The 17,950-nt window shown below is 53.2% G+C and overlaps 1 protein-coding gene across 1 annotated transcript; it reads left to right on the top strand.

Annotated features, from left to right (window-relative positions):
• Positions 1 to 3,869: 3,869 nt before the first annotated feature.
• PRRT4 (proline rich transmembrane protein 4) lies at positions 3,870 to 15,171 on the top strand. The gene is made up of 5 exons (XM_045388439.3): positions 3,870 to 4,053; positions 5,389 to 6,112; positions 6,199 to 6,303; positions 6,652 to 6,771; positions 12,809 to 15,171. Exons 2-5 carry the CDS (start codon positions 5,461 to 5,463, stop codon positions 14,635 to 14,637), a joined length of 2,706 nt encoding a protein of 901 aa, XP_045244374.2. The 5' UTR covers positions 3,870 to 4,053; positions 5,389 to 5,460; the 3' UTR covers positions 14,638 to 15,171.
• The last annotated feature ends 2,779 nt before the right edge of the window (positions 15,172 to 17,950 follow it).

The following is a 17,950-nucleotide window of genomic DNA, read 5'->3' as shown; positions in this document are numbered from 1 at the left end:
ATGTGAGCCACTGCACCCAGCCCTCTTTTTCTTTTTAGAACATTTATGTTGATGCTGAATTCCTGGAATTATCTTCTAATGCTCTTATATTTTCTCTCCTATATTTTCTATCTTTTAGTATGTTTGCTTTACTTCCTAGGGAGATTTAATCAACGTTATCTTCTAATCTTTCTATTGAGGGTTTTTGTTTCTGCTGTCATGATCTTTTTCTTTTTCTTTCTTTCTTTCTTTTTTTTTTTTTTGAGAGGTGATCTTGCTATGTTGTCCAGGCTGGTGTTGACCTCCTGGGCTCAAGACATCCTGCTGTCTCAGCCTTCTGAGTAGCTGGTATTACAGGCATGGGGCCACTGTGCCTGGCTTATGCTGTCATATTTTATTTTCCAAGGCATTATTGTTACTGTTACTGTTCTCTGAATGTTCCTTTCTATAGCATTTTATTCTTGTTTCATGGATACAGTGCCTTCTCACGTCTCTGAGGATATTAACAATGATCTTTTAGGTGCCCTGTTCTTTTTGTGTAACTTGTTTCTCTAAGTTACTTTTCCTGATTGTTTTGTCTCTCACTTCTGTGTTAGAAAATGTCCTATATGTCTGGTAATCTTTGGTCATGATTAAGGTTGAGGGTTGGGGGTAGGAGGTTGGTGGGAAACTCCAAGCTCACAGGTTGGGTTTGCTACAGTAGGGCGATCTAACCGGGTTGTTTTTGGAGAACCCCCTATGTCAGAATGTTTAGATGGGTAGGATGGTAAAATGCCCCAGTATAGAATCTTCTAGTCTCCAGCCTGGAAGCAAAGGTCCTGCTCCTAGCACTTTGGGAACCAGTTCTGGGAGAAGACTCAGGGTTTCTGTATTCAGCATTCAATATGACTTGGTCACTTAATTCCCTCATTTTCAGCATTTTCAGTCTGGCATATCTGTTCACAACTCTGCCGGAAGTTTCCCCAGTCCAGATACCTTCTATCTTACCTTCTTCAGAGAAAAATCCTCCAGACTCTTGTGTTATGAGAAAGACTGTTGTCCAGTGGTTTGGAGTTAGGGAAGAGGTCTAGGGACCTAACTGTGTTTCAGCTCAGTCCCTACTTTAGCAACCTTTCCCGCAGTTCTAGAGATATCTTGGAATGCCATTTTCTGTGCCTTCTGAGAGCCTTGCAATGTAAATCAAGTTGGCTCTCGGTTTTCCCCACTGCCAGTTTGGGATGTCTGTTTCCTCGGGGCTGGTAAGTCAGTAACTGCATGACTGCCTACCATCCTGTCTCAAAAATACTATTGCTATTGTCTCCTTTCCTGGTCTTTGCATCCTTGTAGGTTTATCTCTTGATTTGAAAATGTCTTTACTGAAGTTTTAGTGGGGTTTTGGGAGGGAGTGAAATTAGATATATGCATTCAATTACCATCTTAACCCAGAACCCTTACTTCCTTTTCTAATATATTTTAAAAATTATTCCTGGGAATAACCCCACTGGGTCATGGAGGATTGCTATCTTAATGTACTGGGATATGTTTATTTCTGTCTTTCCACGTAGAAATCTTTAAGTGAACATGATTAGCAGGAAATGGGCTTTTCTATGAGGAGGATTCAAAGAAAATGTCTCCAGTAGGATAACTTTTATTAAGCATATGAGAGAAAATTAGAGGCTGAATCCCAGTTTGCAGCCTCTGGGCAACTCCTAATGGACTTCGGGGTGGGGGCAGGGTATGATAACCCCTGGGGGTGCATCTGGAGATGTCCTTTGCAATGCTTTGTTAAGGGACCTGGAATAAATCTCAGACTTTATCATTGATGACCCTGAGAGTAGCTCAGTTGGTGGCCTGATTTGATTTTACATCAATTGGCAGGGCTCTGTTATAAGCAAGATGCCTTTCTGAAATGTAACCCATTGCCCACATGGACCCCAGAACCATTCATCATTATTTACTTATCAAATAGCCATGGACCATGTCCACAAAGTGCTAAGCTAGCTCTCAATTACTGAGACAGAATCTGCCCTAGGTAACTCTTTAAGCAACACCAGCGCCCGCTATCACCCGCCGTCCCCCACCCTGCAATTCCCACAACCTTCCAGAGAAGAAGAGAGGGGATATAGATGGAAAGGGAATTCAGGGTCATATACAAGGCTATAACATGGTAACAATAATTTTTCTCTCTCTGTGGCTTGTGATGATGAATAAGTAAGGAGACTCTTATAAAGCACCCACTATCATTCCTGGCACACAGTTGGAGGTTTAGATTTTGAGGGAAAGTTTTAAATGGTGCAGGGAGCCAGTGTTTCATGTTCTGATACTTTTAAATTACTAGCATTGTTAGAAGAAAACACGAAGGGATTTAGAGACTCAAAACCACATAAACGAGTCAGTACTACTTAAATTAGTCACTACTACAGCTTAACGGGGTCCATGAAGTATACATAGTGACTGCTCAGTTTTCTTGGTCATCTTCAACATGTGTCAGCTTTTGCCTGAGCTCTCGTCCTCTCTGTGAAGGGGCAAGCTCTTTTTTCTTTGTTTTTCATTTTGAGACAGGGTCTTGCTCTGTTGCCCAGGCTGGAGTGTAGTGGTATGATCACAGCTCACGGCAACCTCCACCTCCAAGGCTCAAGTAATCCTCCAGTCTCAGCCTCCCAAATAGCTGGGACTACAGGTGCCTGCCACCATACCCCATCACGCCCAGCTAATTTTTCTTTCTTTCCTTCCTTCCTTCTTTTCTTCTTTCCTTCCTTCCTCCCTTCCTTCCCTCTTTCCTTCCTTCCTTCCTTTCTCTCTCTCTCTCTCTCTCTTTCTTTCTTTCTTTCTTTCTTTCTTTCTTTCTTTCTTTCTTTCTTTCTTTCTTTCTTTCTTTCTTTCTGCTTGCCTGCTGTTTGTTTTTGTTTTATCTTTTGCTATGTTGCGCAGGCTGTTCTTGAATCCCAGGGCTCAAGCAATCATCCTGCCTCAGTCTCCCAAAGTGTTGGAATTACAGGCGTGAACTACTGAGCCCAGGCTTTGATTGTACTGTTCTCCCCACATCTTTTACTAGAAATCAGTTGTAATCCACTTCTCACAAGCAGCTTAGCTCACCATTCTTTCTGGCAACCATTTCTGAAACAGTATTTTTGAGAGATCCGTTTTAGCGAAAAGACACGTCGCACAGGGAATGGCGTTTGACAGTTCACCTGTGAAGTGTTGGAGGCACTGCTGTGTAGCAGTGCAACTGTTGAAAACCACCTGGTAGTGCAGAGGGCCGGCAGGGAGACGGTTCCAGTTTCTACCAAGCTGTGCAATCTTGGGCAAATGCGGTAATTTTCTGTGTCTTCATTTAACCATCTGCAAAGTGCGGACATACACAGGGTTGCGGTGAGGACTCATGAGATAAAGGAAGTAGAAGTGCCCATTGTACTTCTACTTAGCAAACGGTGGGGCTCTTATTGCCCAGGGTGCCATCCTGGGCAGGCTGCCATGTGTGCGTGTGTGTGCGCTCACCCTCCGGCCTGCGAGTGTGTTTCCTGGCCAAGGCGCGCGTGTGGATGTGTGTGCTGTGCCGCCCTGGGAGTGTGTGATTGCCCTCGCCAGGCTCACAGTGAGGAGCCCGCCGTGGTTGATTGACAGCGCTGGGTGAATGAGCGCGCGTGTAGGCGCCCGACACCGAGGTGGCCGCGGCTCCGCGCTGCTGTGCGCGCCTGCCTGCCCGCCCGGGTGTGGGGGGACGGCGGGCGGAGGGTTGGGTGGGAGGAGGAGGAGGAGGAGGAGGAGGAGGAGGAGGAGGAGGGAGGGCGCGGGAGCAAGGGCGGGCAGGAGGGAGGGCCGTCAGAGCGGGCTGCCGCGGAGCTCCGGCGCTGGCGGCTTCGCCGGGCAGCGAGGCTGGGAGCCAGGAGGCGGCGCCGCGGGGAGGGAGCGCGGAGTGCGGAGCGCGGGGCCGGGCCGCCCGCCTGGTGAGAGCGCTGCGGGCCGCGGGCCGGGCCAGGGGCGGATCAGGGGCAGCGGGGCGGCGAGGCTGCGGTCTCTGGACTAGGCGAGGGGGCGCCGGGAGCCGGGAGTCCGGATCTTCAGTCGGAGCGCTGGGCACAGCAGAGAGAAGCGGTGAGACACCACGGAGCGTTGCCCAGCTGGGCGCCAGGGCCACCATGACCACCCCTTTTCCGGGACTCGGCGAGGAGACCTGCCTGCTGGAGGGACCCCGGGGAGCAGGGCGGCCGGTTCAGGCTGGGGGTGTGTGTGCGTGTGCGCGCGCGTGTGTGCATGTGTGCCTGCGAGGAGTGGTGGGCGTGTACGAGTGTGGGGGTATGGCGGTGTGTGGCATGTGTCTGTGTGTGTGAATGTGTGTAGGGGGTGTGCATCTCTGTACAGTACATGCCGTGTGTGTGTGTGTGTGTGTGTGTGTGTGTGTGTGTGACAGGGGAGGCCGGGAGGTCACAGAGCTTGGGTCTGAACCCATGCAGGAAGGAGAGGGGCTTGGCAGGACGGAGTGTGTGTGTGTGTGTGTGTATGTGTGTGTGTGTGTGTGTGCAGGGGCAGGGGTGTGTAAAGGGTGAGTGTGTCACGGGCGCTAGGTGTGGCTATGTGTGTGATGTAAGGGTGCTGGGTGCACGTGTGTCCCTGGCTCACCCTCCCTTCCCCCACCAGATGTGTGCGCATGGAGGAGAGAGTTCTGGGGAGGGGGTAGGAGTCCGCCGCAGCTGCCTGCCATTCACCCAGCTTGCCTGCCTGGCGTTCTCCTCCAGGAAGCCAGAGATCGCCAAGCTGCCCCTACCCCGAATACTTCTAGGGTCCTGGGGAAGGGAACAAGCCTAGACCCAGGAAAGGGGAGGGGCTGGAGGGAAGGTGCTTCTGCCAGATTGGGTACCTTGTTTCTCTGGCCAGAGGCTGGGCGGCCTTCGGACTGGGCCAGATCACTCAGCGCTGGCTTCACCCCTCCCGAGGCCCTGTGCCCCCTGGGGTCTGAGAGTGAGAGTGCCAGCACTTCTGGCTGGGGCGGGAGGTGGGGGTTGGAATAGGCAAGACATCGGAGGGGCTTGCTTGTTCACAGTTATATGCCCAGAAGGGTGTTGGGCACATGGTAAGCCTCGGTAAATACTTGAGGCTCAGCAGACGGAAGGAAGGGAGGAATCCACATCTGGAAGCCCAAGTCCATCCCTTTTACTACTGGTTAAGGATGAGGGTCCCTGGTTGCAGTCAGACCCCAGTTTCTGCATGAGCAGATGGGGAAGGAGGAACCCCCAGGCAGGGATTTGTGCTGGGGCCTGAAGGTACAGGAAGGGCCCAGCAAGAAGAGCCAGAGCCATGGGCAGGACACTTTGCATCCTACCCGCACTACCTGCTTCTCTGAGATCAGAAGCCTCTCTCTGGGGAACCCCATCCTGGGAAAGGGAAGAGGGTGGCCACAGCCAGGGCTCACACAGCCTCTCCTCTCTCCAGGACCTTCCTGCTCAAAAGGTGCTGAAGAACTGAGTCCCTGCCCACCAAGGCCACCCAAAGCCAGGTGGGGCCATGGCCAGGCATGGCTGTCTAGGGCTGGGACTGTTCTGCTGCGTCCTGTTTGCTGCTACTGTGGGCCCCCAGCCCGCCTCCTCCGTCCCAGGTGCCCCTGTCACCGCTTTGACCCCCCCACCTCAAAGTGAGGCCTCTATGCTGTCTCTCAACCTGGGACTTAACTTCAAATTCCATCTTCGAGGACCTGCTGCTGTCTGGGGGAGCCCTGTCACAGAGACCCAGCCACTCTCTCTTGGGCCAGGCCAGGAGCCAGCGGAAGAGGTGGCCAGTGGGCTGAGGACTGACCCCTTTTGGGAACTGCTGGTGGGCTCCCCGGGGAACTCTCTCACTGAATGGGGCTCCGCTGAAGGCGGCTTAAAACCCCAGGCCTCCTCCCTGCTCCCGGAGTCCACATCCCGGCGCTCTGGGCCCAGCGACTGGACCACTGCCCCCTATCAGACCAGGAGGAACACTGTGACCTGGGACACTGCTCTGACTGCGACAGCACTTCCATCCAGTGTTCCCAAGCCCCACCAGAATGAGCTGGAGCTGAAGTTTGACATGGCCCTGAGAGCAGGTGCAGCCCCCACACTTGGGCATCGAACGCTGCCCCTGTTGCCCAGCCTGCGGGCCAGCCTGGCAGAGATTGCTGGGCGCCTGGGACCCTTTGGTGAGTAACCACCCCATCCCAAGGAAAGCCCCTGCTGGGCACCCCTGGCAGGTAGGAGGCAGCTTCAGCCTGGGCTTCTTTTGCAGGATTCTTTGGTACTACTCTGTCCCCACTCCGGAACTTCTCTGGCCTGAGCCCCCCAGGTGAAACTACATCCACAAGCTCTTCCTCTGAAGTTTCAGGTTCTCTGGGTGAGTTTATTTCATTGCAGTAAACAATCGTGGGACACCTCTACGTGCCAAGCACTGTGCTAGGGGCCTAACAAGTACCTTTCTTTTTTTACTTTCTTGTATTGCTTCTTCCAGGCCCTAGGATATGGGCTACTACTTCCACAGAAGGAGTATTCTCTTTGCCATACTGAATCTGGTTTGCTCTTTGTAGCTTAGCTCATGGTGTACATAAGCTTAGCATGTGGCTAAATTCCTGGGACAGTGACTTCCTTAGGATACACTCTGGGAAAGGACATAATTTTCTCCAAACTCTCAGAGGCAAGGCTGGTTGGTGGGGTGGCACTCAAGCCCCATGTGCTCCCTTTGCAGGGTTCCTTGGCACCACTCTGTCCCCACCCCCATACTCCCTGGAGAGGAAGCTCTCCAGCCCAAGTCCTCTGGACCCAGCTGCTTCCCTAAGTTTTGCCTCGATTGCAACAACTTCATTAGGTAAGTATCCAATTCATTTGAACTTGACAATTATTTATTGAGCACTTACTACATGCTAGTCACTCATCAGTGTTCTGGAACCCTTTTATTTCATTGCCATCATAATCATAATCATCATTCTTTTCATCATCACCATGGAGATATATATGAATGGTCTGAGAGCAAGTATTGCTGGAGAAAGTCCCACACAGAGTTAAGTAATGGTCCCCTGAGAGTTTTGCAATGAGAGGCACAGCAGGATGTAGACAGATGTATCAGGGACAGACACAGGAACTTCTTCACGATTTCCACAGCCCTGGCACTAACCCCATCCTCCACTCCAATCTGCCTGACCTGACTCCCCACCAACCTTGGGGCTCTTTCCTTTGCTGTCTGATCTGACATGACATGCTGTCAGATATGGGCAGAGCTGGGTCTCTCATTGGGAAGACACTGAGGAGGAGACCTTGAGCAGGCAGATGCCACCTTCGTTCAAGGGAGCCTTTCAGAACATGCACATAGACAAGCTGGTGGTACAGAGGAAAGACCACAGGCTCAGGAATCTTGAGACCTGGCTTTCCAATTTATTTATTTATTTATTTACTTACTTACTTACTTACTTACTTACTTACTTACTTACTTACTAGCTAGTGACTTTGGGCACATTATTTAACCTCTCTGAACCTAAATTTTCTCATAGACCCAGGGTTTAATAATAGTACTTGCTAGTTATTGCAAAGCTCTTAGCATGATGCTGAGAGGCTCATTAAATAGTAGCTATTAACCTTGCTTCTCTCCCCCACTGCATCCCAAATCCACTTCCAGACCCTACCTCTCAGAAATCTCAGCCTTGGCCCCAGGCAGTGGTGGGACAACACAACCCACACAGCAGAGGGCACAGGTGCTGGAGGAGAGGTTCTGGTGGATGAGGCAGGGAGTCATGCAGAGGGACTGAGGGGCTTTCAGGCCCAGCTTTGCTCTGCAAAAGGTTTACTGCGGCTGTGAAACTTCTCAGTCACCCCACACTAGGCTCAGCAGTGGAAACCACTGGTCTCCCCAGCTTCTTCCAGCTCCAGACTTAACCCATGACCTGGTTCTCTGGCTCACTCCAGCCACAGTCACTGCACTCCTTTGGATGGTGGGTGAGGGGCCTGCTATGCCCCTGTTCAGCCCAGCGTGCAGCAGGGGCAGGATGTGATAGGGGGTGGGGGGCAGGTTCTGTGCCTCAGGGGAAGGATGCTGGCTGGCAGTCTGTCGGCCTTGGTGACAGCGCTGGCCAGGCAGGTTTAATGAGTCTGGACAGTATCAGAAGCAGTGCAGCCGGGCAGGCTGGCGGCCCCACCTCATTCTCCCTCCTCCCTGGTAGCTGCAGGAACCCAGCCTCTGATACTGCACCTCTGAGTAAACCCAGGAGAGCTACAGGCCTCCTGGAGAGAATGCCAATGGGCCTTGCTCTGACCAACTGTGTGTGTGTGTGTGTGTGTGTGTGTGTGTAGTTGTATCAAGCAGTTACCATACAAAGGGAGTCTCTCTGTGTTGCCTCTAGAATCTTTCTAACCTAGGTGCAACTAACCTTTGACTCCTAGGCCCTCCTTGCATTAGGTCCCCTTCACCTTGGACAGAGCCTGTATTCAGCCCATACACACCAGAACAGTTATCCAGTTAATCAGTGTGCGACTTTCATACTGGTGTTCAGTGCCCACCTCCCTTAGTCCACAGAGGGTTCCCCTCCACTCCCTGACCACTCTGGCTCGTGTCAGTTCTGATTGGCTGGCACCCATGCCAACTCAGTTGCTAAATATTTTGAGTGCCACCCCTACAAAGTGTAACCACTCTCCATGATCCTGGAGGTGGGGGTGGGGAGAGGGATGGGGCCAGGCCACTAAATGGGCTGTAGCTTCCAGCATCCAGAGTGGAGACATGATTCCCAGCCCTTTGATCTGGGCAGCTGGTGGATAATCAGGCCTGACTTTTCCATGAATCAAACTGTTCCCTCCCACAATTCCTCCCCAGCCAGCTCCTGCCTCACCAGTTATTCACACTGATATCTCCTCTCCTCCCTCATCACTGAGGTCAAGAGGGCCCACAGGGCCAGAATGGGACCTCCCAGTAGAGGAGGCTTGCTCAGGAGAGGGATCCTGGGAAGGGAAGACCAGAGATGACTATCTTCTGGACTCTTTTGGGGAAAACTGAAGGCTGTTTCTGGAGAAGCCTCCAATGGGGAGATGAGAGATGAGGTCAAGTGGACCCTACAAAGGCAGAAGCCAGGTTTTTTTTTCCACCCGTCTCCATTCACAGCTGGACCAGTGTGGGGCATGCAGAGCATGCTCTGACCCCTGGGATCAGTGTTCCTACTTCAGAACTCCTTTTATGACCCTTGAGCCATCCCTGTACTTTGCCTATTATCTCGTTTTTATTCCTTTTCTGGATTTATTTTATTTTATTTTTATTTTTTATTTATTTTTATTTTTTATTTTTTTTGAGATGGAGTCTTGCTCTGTCGCCTAGGCTGGAGTGCAGTGGTGTGATCTCGGCTCACTGCAACCTCCAGGTTCAAACGATTCTCCTGCCTCAGCCTCCTGAGTATCTGGGATTACAGGCGCGCACCACCATGCCCGGCTAATTTTTGTATTTTTAGTAGACACGGGGTTTCACCATGTTGGCCAGGCTGATCTCGAACTCCTGACCTTGCGATCTGCCCGCGTCGACCTCCCAAAGTGCTAGGATTACAGGCCTGAGCCACCATGCCCAGCCTGGATTCTTATGAATGTTGAAATTTGCTGTAGTTGCCATAGAGCTTAGGTATAGAGATGAGAAATAAGGTTTCCTGTGGCCCATGGGTGAGAAGTAAAGATGGAAGAGGGTGAATTGGAGCCAACCTCTGACAGCTGCACTTATCTGTACAGTGAACAAAGAGGGTGTGGTGAGGGGGTGACAGGCTGGAGCAGACTGTGGGCTCCCAGGTCATGTTTTCCTGCCCCTTTGCAGAGGCCACAGAGGCCAAAGAGAGATGGAGCAAACCTAATCACTTTGCAGAGGAAGTGGGTTGGGCAAGAGCATCTGAAGGGACCGAAGAATGAGGGGTGAGGTGGTGTGTGCATTTGATCCTGCCATTGCCAGACCTATGCCACCTGATCAGCAAGCTCTCCATTCCTAGCTAAGTAGTTTCTCATTTAATTGATGACTGGTGTCTTTATTAGTGTTAAGGGGTGAGTAGGCCATCAGAAAGGTATTATTTGGCTGGGCATGGTGGCTCACGCCTGTAATCCCAGCACTTTGGGAGGCCAAGGCAGGTGGATCACAAAGTCAGGAGTTTGAGACCAGCCTGGCCAATATGGTGAAACTCCGTCTCTACTAAAAATACAAAAATTAGCTAGGCACAGTGGCACGCACCTGTGATCCCAGCTACTTGGGAGGCTGAGACAGGAGAATCGCTTGAACCCGGGAGGTGGAGGTTGCAGTCAGCCGAGATCATGCCACTGCACTCCAGCTTGGGTGATGAAGCAAGACCGTTTCTCAAAAACAAACAAACAAACAAACAAACAAAACAAAGGTATTATTTAAACAGAGTTCATAAAGTGAGACAATGTGTTGATGTTCACTATTTGACTAATTGTTGTCTTTCTAAGCAAGTTTAGGACTTTGAAAGGCTTTGAAAACAGACTGCAGCCATTAGTTAGTTGAATTAAGAACCTGTTTGAGACCAGAGGTAGTCACAGTGACAACACACAAACAGATGATGGATCAGTGATGAACATTAGCTGATGATCATGATAACGACACAATCTTGATTGAGGGATCATGATGCACCAGGTTCTCTGAGAGTTTTACACACATTGTCTCATTTTTCTCACAACAGTCCTATACAGTAGGTACTCTTACTCATTTCAGATTTGAGGACATGATGGACTGGGAACCAGGGTGCATGCTGCCACTTGCGGTTGGCAGTGAGCTGTGTATATTTAATGTTTTGGCTGCTTCCTTTCTGCCCTCCCCAGTTGTCCAATTGCATCATCCCTTTCCTTCTCTCAGAGCCACCTCTCAGCCCCCTCACTCTTTCCTTTTACTTGTTCTCAGAACTCTTGTGTTTTTTGTTTATCTTTTATATATTTATTATTTTAAGAACTGGTGTGTGTGTGTGTGTGCGTGTGTGTTTTGTTTTTGGTTTTGGTTTTTTGGGTTTTTTTTTTTGAGCCAGAGTCTCGCTCTGTCACCTAGGATGGAGTGCAGAGGCACGATCTCCACTCACTGCAACCTCCGCCTCCCCGGTTCAAGCGATTCTCCTGCCTCAGCCTCCAGAGTAGCTGGGATTACAGACGCATGCCACCACGCCTGGCTAATTTTTGTATTTTTAGTAAAGACGGGGTTTTGCCCTGTTGACCAGGCTGGTCTCAAACTCCTGACCTTAGGTGATCTGCCTACCATGACCTCCCAAAATGCTGGGATTACAGGCATGAGCCACCACGCCCGGCCTAGAACTGTTATGTTTTGAGCGTCCCCTGCATGAGTTGGCCCTGCCTGTGGCTAGGGGTGCTCCTGGGGTCTTCCTGTGTTGTCCAGTTGGGGCATGGCCAAGACAGGGCCAGGCAGTTGGGTGATTGTCAGACACCCTGCCCTCACATTCTACATCTGTCTTTTGTCCCCCTACCCATCCCTGCCAGGCTGTCCACATCCTTCACCACCACCCTTTCTTCTTCCACCCTTGCCTGTGGCTGCGGTCCTGCTGAATCTGTAGGTGAGGGCAGGTAGAGGTTCAGATTCCAGCATCTTCCCTTGCTGCCTGGCCCTGGGGAGAATCCTTGAGTCTAACTCTACCCAACTCCTCTCTTGCTCCAGAAGAGTAGAATTAAGGATCTTACTCCTTACCCTCTCTTAGTTGACTTCCCTTTTTCCAAGGGATATGGGAAGGCATTAGAGCACAGGATGGGGCTAGGGACCCAAGATAGGAAACCCCAGAGCAACTGAGGGGCTCACTTACTCAGATGGCATTTTATCCCACTGTGATGTCCCCAAGAGTTCCTCCCTGGGAGTTCCTAAGGGCACCTTTTGAGACCTGGGGGAGTCCATCTCAATGTCACCTTCTGTACAGTGTGGGGAGAAGCATGGAGGCATCTATATTAAGAAACTTAGACCAGTGGCTCTGTGGATGAGGCAGGATACGGGTCACAGCCATGGATAGGCTAAGGCTTGGGGTGTAGCAGGCAGGAAGGCCAATGAATAAGGAGAAATGATGTTTTCCTTAGAGTGCTGAGACAGCAGTATCTTACCTCTCCCCTGCTGAATGTGTGTGTGTGCGTGCACGTGTGTGTGTGTATGCACATATGTGGGCTTTTCCTTGAGATGGAGACAAGGTGGGGGAGTAGTTGAAAAAGGGCAGGGGAAGCTCCTCCTAGCACTAAGTTGGGGGTTGGGAGTCAGGGGTGCAGAACAAGAGATAAGCACACTAATGTTAGAAAGAGGCTTTGGAATCACAGAAAGGGGCTCAGACTGATGTTCAGACCTGGGTTCTAGGTGCAGCTCTGCCCATTTGTGACCTTAGGTAGATCACTTTGCCTCTCAGAAGAGCTTCAGTATCTTCATCTGGCAAGTACAGGGATTCATTTAGTCAATGAATATCTGCTAAATTCCAACTGTGTGACAGAAACTAATTTAAGTATGGAGATTCAGATGTGAGCAAAGAAACAAAATCCCTGTTCTCATGAAACTTCCTTGGAGAGGGTGTGTAAGGTTCCTTGTAGTTGTAAAGTTCTGTGACTTCAAAGAAAAACTCTTAGTAGAATCACAAACGAGTCAAGCAGGGAGCTGGGGGGTGGAGGCAGAGGGGGAGAAGCAGGAGGAGGAAGAGGGGAAGGATGACAGCTGAAACTCCAGCGAAGACATTGAATAGGGGAACGGTGGAGGGAAAGGTGAGAGGCCAAGAGGTGGGGTGAGTCTCATATGTAAGACAAGTGTGTCCTGAATATGTTAGGGGACTCTGACTGGCATTCAGGCTACTGCCTGCGGGGTGGGCAGGGGCAGGGCTGCATGATTGCCTCAGTCAAACCTTCTTTGCCCACAGACCCCACAGTCCCCACCTCTGGCCCAGATGACCTCTCTTCTTCTGCCAGCCTCGGGAACCCTTCGGGGCAGCCAGAGTGTGGGCCAGGGCCCTGCAGCGCGGGAGAATTGCCTGAACGCGAGGGGCAGCCTCCCGAGGCCCCGAGGCCCCTCTTTTTCCTGACCCTGGATGCCAATTGGGCAGAGGCCAGGGCTCGCTGGGGGCTGGCCTGGGAGGCCCACGTGTATGGGGTAGGCGCGCTCTTCGGCCTGGTTGCCCTGCTGGCGCTGCTGGCTCTGGCCCTCTTGCCCTGGCGCTGCCCGCCCAGCGCCCCCTGCCTGGCGCTGCTGGACCTGCTGCTGCTGTCAGCCGGGACCACGCGGGCCTTCCCGCTCTTCTACGACGCCTATGGGCACAGGGATCGACTGCCCACGCTCGCCTGGCTGCTGCTGCAGGACCTTCCGCTGCCCTGCCTGGCTGCCGGCCTGGGGCTGGCCTGCCTGCTGCTGTCCCGGCCGCGCCCGCCGCGGTGCCCCGCTGGCCTGGCTGCACTGCTGCTCCTGGGGCTGGGGCTGGCGGCCGCCGCCGCCCTCGGGAGCGCCGCGCATCGCCCGCTGCGGCCCCTGCGGCTCGCCTCGCGCGGGCTGCACGCCTTCCTCGCCGCCTTCCTTTCGGGGCTGCTGCTGGCGCTCTCCTGCTGGGGCGGGCGGCGGCGGCGGGCCGGGGCTCCCCTAGGGGGGTCGGGCTTCAAGGGTGCCACACCCCTGCCGCAGGCGCGCAGCCCCTTCGCCCCGCGGGAGTCCTGGCGGCGCGCGGCGCGCACTGCCCCGGTTGCAGGCACCTTCGGGCTGCTGAGCGGAGCCCTGCAGGGCTATGAGGTGCTGCACGCCCTGGGCTACGGCGGCCAACCAGGCCTGGAAGGGCCCTGGCCCTGGTGGGCCTTCCAGCTAGGCCTGCGCCTGGGCGAGGTGGGCGTCGCGCTCCCGTTGGCGCTGTTGGGCCTCTACCCCGCACTTTGCAGTCCCCGCGTGCCGGCGCGCTGCTGGGCCAAGCTCTTTCGCTTGTCCCCGGGCCACGCGGCCCCGCTGCTGCCGGGAGGCTGGGTCACTGGGCCCCCGGACAAGGAGCCCCTGGGGAGCGCCATCGCGCGCGGCGACGCGGAGCTGCTGCAGCTATGCGCGCTGGCAGAGCCAGGCCCCGACCTCCTACTCCAGGGCGGAGGTTGCCGGGGCTTCGAGGGCGCGGCGGCCAACCCCGCCCCGTCCCCGGCCTCCTCTCCCTGCAGCGATTACACCGTGGACTTCCACCCGCCCTCCCCAATCAACCTGCGGCGCAGCATCGAGGAGGCCCTCTGCAGCGAGGCCCTGCTCGCGCCTGGCCTCTTCCAGGGCCCTGCCTTCGAGGACGCCCTGCCTGGGCTCGGCCTCTACCGCACCGCCTCGCTGGGGACGAAGACCGGGGGCGGGCCCAGTGAGAGATCAGGGGAGGCCCCTGGCTCCCCTGCGCCTGCGGAGCTCCCCTCCCCCGGGGCTTGGCCCGCAGGCAGCAGCGCCTCATCTGGCTCGTTGTGCGGACTCTCGCGGGACAGCTCGTCCATGCTGCTGTGTTCCAGCCCCGACCGGCCCCCGCGCTGCCCTCTGGTCTGCGTCCTCAGTCCCCCGCGGCCCTCAGGAAGCAGCCCCAGCCTCCCGGCCTCAGGATCCTACCAGGCCCTGTCCCCACCCTCTCGCGACTCCCCAGAGCCTGCTTCTGAGCTGCAGGCCGAGGAGGCCTTGCTGCAGGAGCAGTTCCTGGACGCCTGCCGACAGATTGACGAGCTGAGCGTGGGCAGCGACACCATAGACCTGTGAAGAGGTGGCCACCTTGCTACCCTGCGACACACCCCTTTCTGGAGCCTGCCCTGCCGGAGACCTGCACACTGTAACCCTTCCCCAGCCCTGCCTGGCTAAGATACCTCTCCAGATTCCTTCCCCATCCAGGGGTCCCTGGGTGGGTGGGTCAGCAGCCAGGCTCTATTGATTGGGAATCAGTGCCACCTTCTCTGGAGCCCTGGGTGCTGATGCCCTCAGCTGCAATTCTAGGCTGGCAGGGGTCCCATTTTCCTTGGCATTCACCAGCAATAAAGCTCCAAGGTGCTCCACTCCTGACCACCACTCCCCACTCCGGTGCTGAGTGAGAGGGGCTGTCCTCAGAGGACCCTGGGACCTGCCTCAGGCCCCCTACCCACCTCTGCCATGCCTAGGAATCCTACCCCTGTGTGAGTGGGACTCCCTGTCCTCCATATGACACCCACAGGGGCCCATGACCCATCTAGGAGACTTTACAGCAGTTGGGTGGGAGGGGAATGCTCTTAAAGTTAATTTATCAATAAAATATTTTCAGAAGAGCAAGGTCTGACTTTCTTGGGAAAGCTCGATTGAGCAACAGCACCAGTGATTCCATCACAAGTGGAAGAGAAGCAGCTCTTGGGTGGGGTGGGTCCATTCCAGACCCCAGGGACTTTCATATGAGACCAACGAGTCCTGTCCTGTTTCTGGGATGAGTGAGGTTCCTGGGAGCAGCCCCTCGAAGACTCTTCTGAATCGTTGGGAAGTGGCTTTTCACAGAGATGGGACATGGCCCTGGGAGGTGAGGCAGAAACTCTACCGTCATTGGTGGAAATGCCTGCATTCCTAGGAGTCTGGTCCTGGTACACAATTGACTGGGGACTAGTTAGGAGTCAAGTCCTTCATGGAAATATTGAGACACATGTAAAAGGTCCTGGTCACCTTGAGCTGGGATCCCCAGCAACCTTCCTGCCATATTCCCACAGTTTGGGATCCACAAAGAGGAAACTACCTTTCTACCTTTTAACCCACCAACAGGGGCTCTTCAACCCCCTCCCCCTTCTCCTGAAGAGCTCTCATCTCTAATAGGTGCAGATCCTCCCTGTCCAGCCCAGCCAGCTCCTGTAGCAAAATTTACAGTGCAGAGACCCACAAACACGTCTAACCACCAGGCACTCGGTAATCCCTCCCTTGCCTGGAGCATTTGGCTCTGCGCTCTGTGGTTTGTGTTTGTCACTTGGCTAAAATGCAGTGGTTCCAAGTAGCACAAAAACAGGGTTGTGGATTAGGTTTGAAAACAAAAATCTGACAGTGTTTTGGCAGCTGTCCTGCATATCACAGGGAGACCTGCAGGAGCATACACACTAGGCTCAAAGTGGAAACACAGGAACCTCGTGATTTTTCTTCCAACTTTGCCCATCAGCTCCTGGGGACTGGAGAAGGGAGGCTTGGGAGCCAAGAGGGAAGCAGTCAGGGAAGCCAGGAGAGGGTAGAGCCCTCGGCCAGACCGGCTCCAATGCAGGAGTGGAAGAATTCAAGCACTACTCTCCTTGTAGATGAACATCTGTCTTGGCTGAAAGGAGCATCCAGGGCCTGGGACCTCAGATGGAGGAGGGGAATCAGTTGTTTGGAGGAGAGGGAGAATCGTAGTGGGGAAGAGAAATGGGAGGGAGGTGGTGCCGGTGCGGTGGAGGGATGGGACTAGAATGGTTTTGATTGCGTCTCCTCCATCACCTGGCTCAGCTTGGCTCAGAAATTCTTGCTGCATCCTCACTCTGGGCTGAGGCCCAGAGAACTGCCAACCTCCTAATTACAGGCATTTCTCACTGGTATCGTAGTGGCTGCAGTGGGCCCAGCTTCCGAGTTGCTTTGTGTCATGTAAGGAGTGTTGCTGCTCTAAGAAACTGGTCCCTTTCTTTCAAACTCACACTTCCATCTGCCGCTCATCTGCCTCTGCTCACACTCCGCTCCTCAATGCCATCTCTTCCTCACACTGGTCCTTGCCAGCTCCTCTCTCTCTTGCTCACTTTCCCCATCAAGGGTCCTTGGGTTCATGCACACACTTCCCAAAAGAGCAGTCCAAGTCCCAAATACCCCAGCCAGTCTCTCTATTGGCCTGTCTATTGGTCTCTCTCTCTCTCTTCACACACGCGCGCACACACACGCACACACACACACTCGTGCACATATGGTCCTTTTCTATGTGGCAGCTCTAAATGGAGTTGGGGGGAGGTAGGAGGGAGTTTAGGGAATACAGCTCCAACACTTCTTTGATTTTCCTCAGCAAGGATAACCTCAGCCCTTTTACTTCATAAAGAGGCCAAGACTTCGTTTAGAGGACTCTTTCCTTTTGTCTCATGCCTCGTCTCTTACCCAGAGTGGGTTTCCCAGGAGGAATCCAGGTAGAACCTAATGGCTACACCCTTCAGTTCTAAGTCTTGGTATTGTGGAGACTGAAAGGCAAACTCACCTTCATTCATTTATTCATTCATTCGATCTCTTAAAGAACATTTACTGAATGCCTACGATGTACTAGGTTCTGGGAATAGAGAGGTGAACGAGGTAGACACCAGCCATGAATTTATGAAATTGAAAGCCTTTTGGGGGAAGGCAGATGTTAAACAACTAATGACATAAATAATCACAATAGCACAAGTAATTAATTATAGTTGTGACAAGTGCTAAGGCCAAGAACTATTTTGTAAGATAAGAAGGTTTGGCTTGCCAGGCGGAGTGGAGCTAGAGGGATGGGATATGGAAGAGGCTGGCTGAGAACAGCCCAGCCCTCTCTTACTACCTTTCCCAGTTCCTGCACAGTGATGGATGAGGAGGAGGCCAGCAGTTTATTTCCCCTGGAAGCTACATTTCTGGTGTGATGCAGGGTACCACAGCTCCTGCTATTTAATAAAGAATGCTGCGTGTGTCTTGGGTAGATGGATGAGCAAATATTCCTGAGGAAAGAACCATTGCCCGCCCTGATAGAAACGGATTGGAGGGGATGGGGCTGAGAGACAGATCGGGGAACCAGGTCTGAACCATGGGGAGGGTAGAAAGGGTCAGCTGCACTGTTGTCCTCCCAGAAAAGCGCAGAATCCTGCACTGTGGGTGGCTGCTGCCCCCTGATGGGCATAGAGACGCAGTTTGGTTTGTCCTAAATTAAGGAAGAGTTGGATCAGAACTATTTAAAACTTAGCATTTGTGGAGGGTCTCACAAAGGAATATTGCAACAATCTTCTCAGGATTGTTTTCCTTGTGCAGACTGCAGCCAGGACAGGGAAGGCTTCCCCTAGCTGGGGTTCTAAAGCTCACAATTTAATCTTTGGGGGTAGAATTTTAA

This window comes from Macaca fascicularis, chromosome 3 (assembly GCF_037993035.2).
Source record: "Macaca fascicularis isolate 582-1 chromosome 3, T2T-MFA8v1.1".
Taxonomy (NCBI): domain Eukaryota; kingdom Metazoa; phylum Chordata; class Mammalia; order Primates; family Cercopithecidae; genus Macaca; species Macaca fascicularis.
The sequence above is the reverse complement of the archived record's forward strand: the minus strand, read 5'-3'. Positions and strand labels throughout refer to the sequence as shown.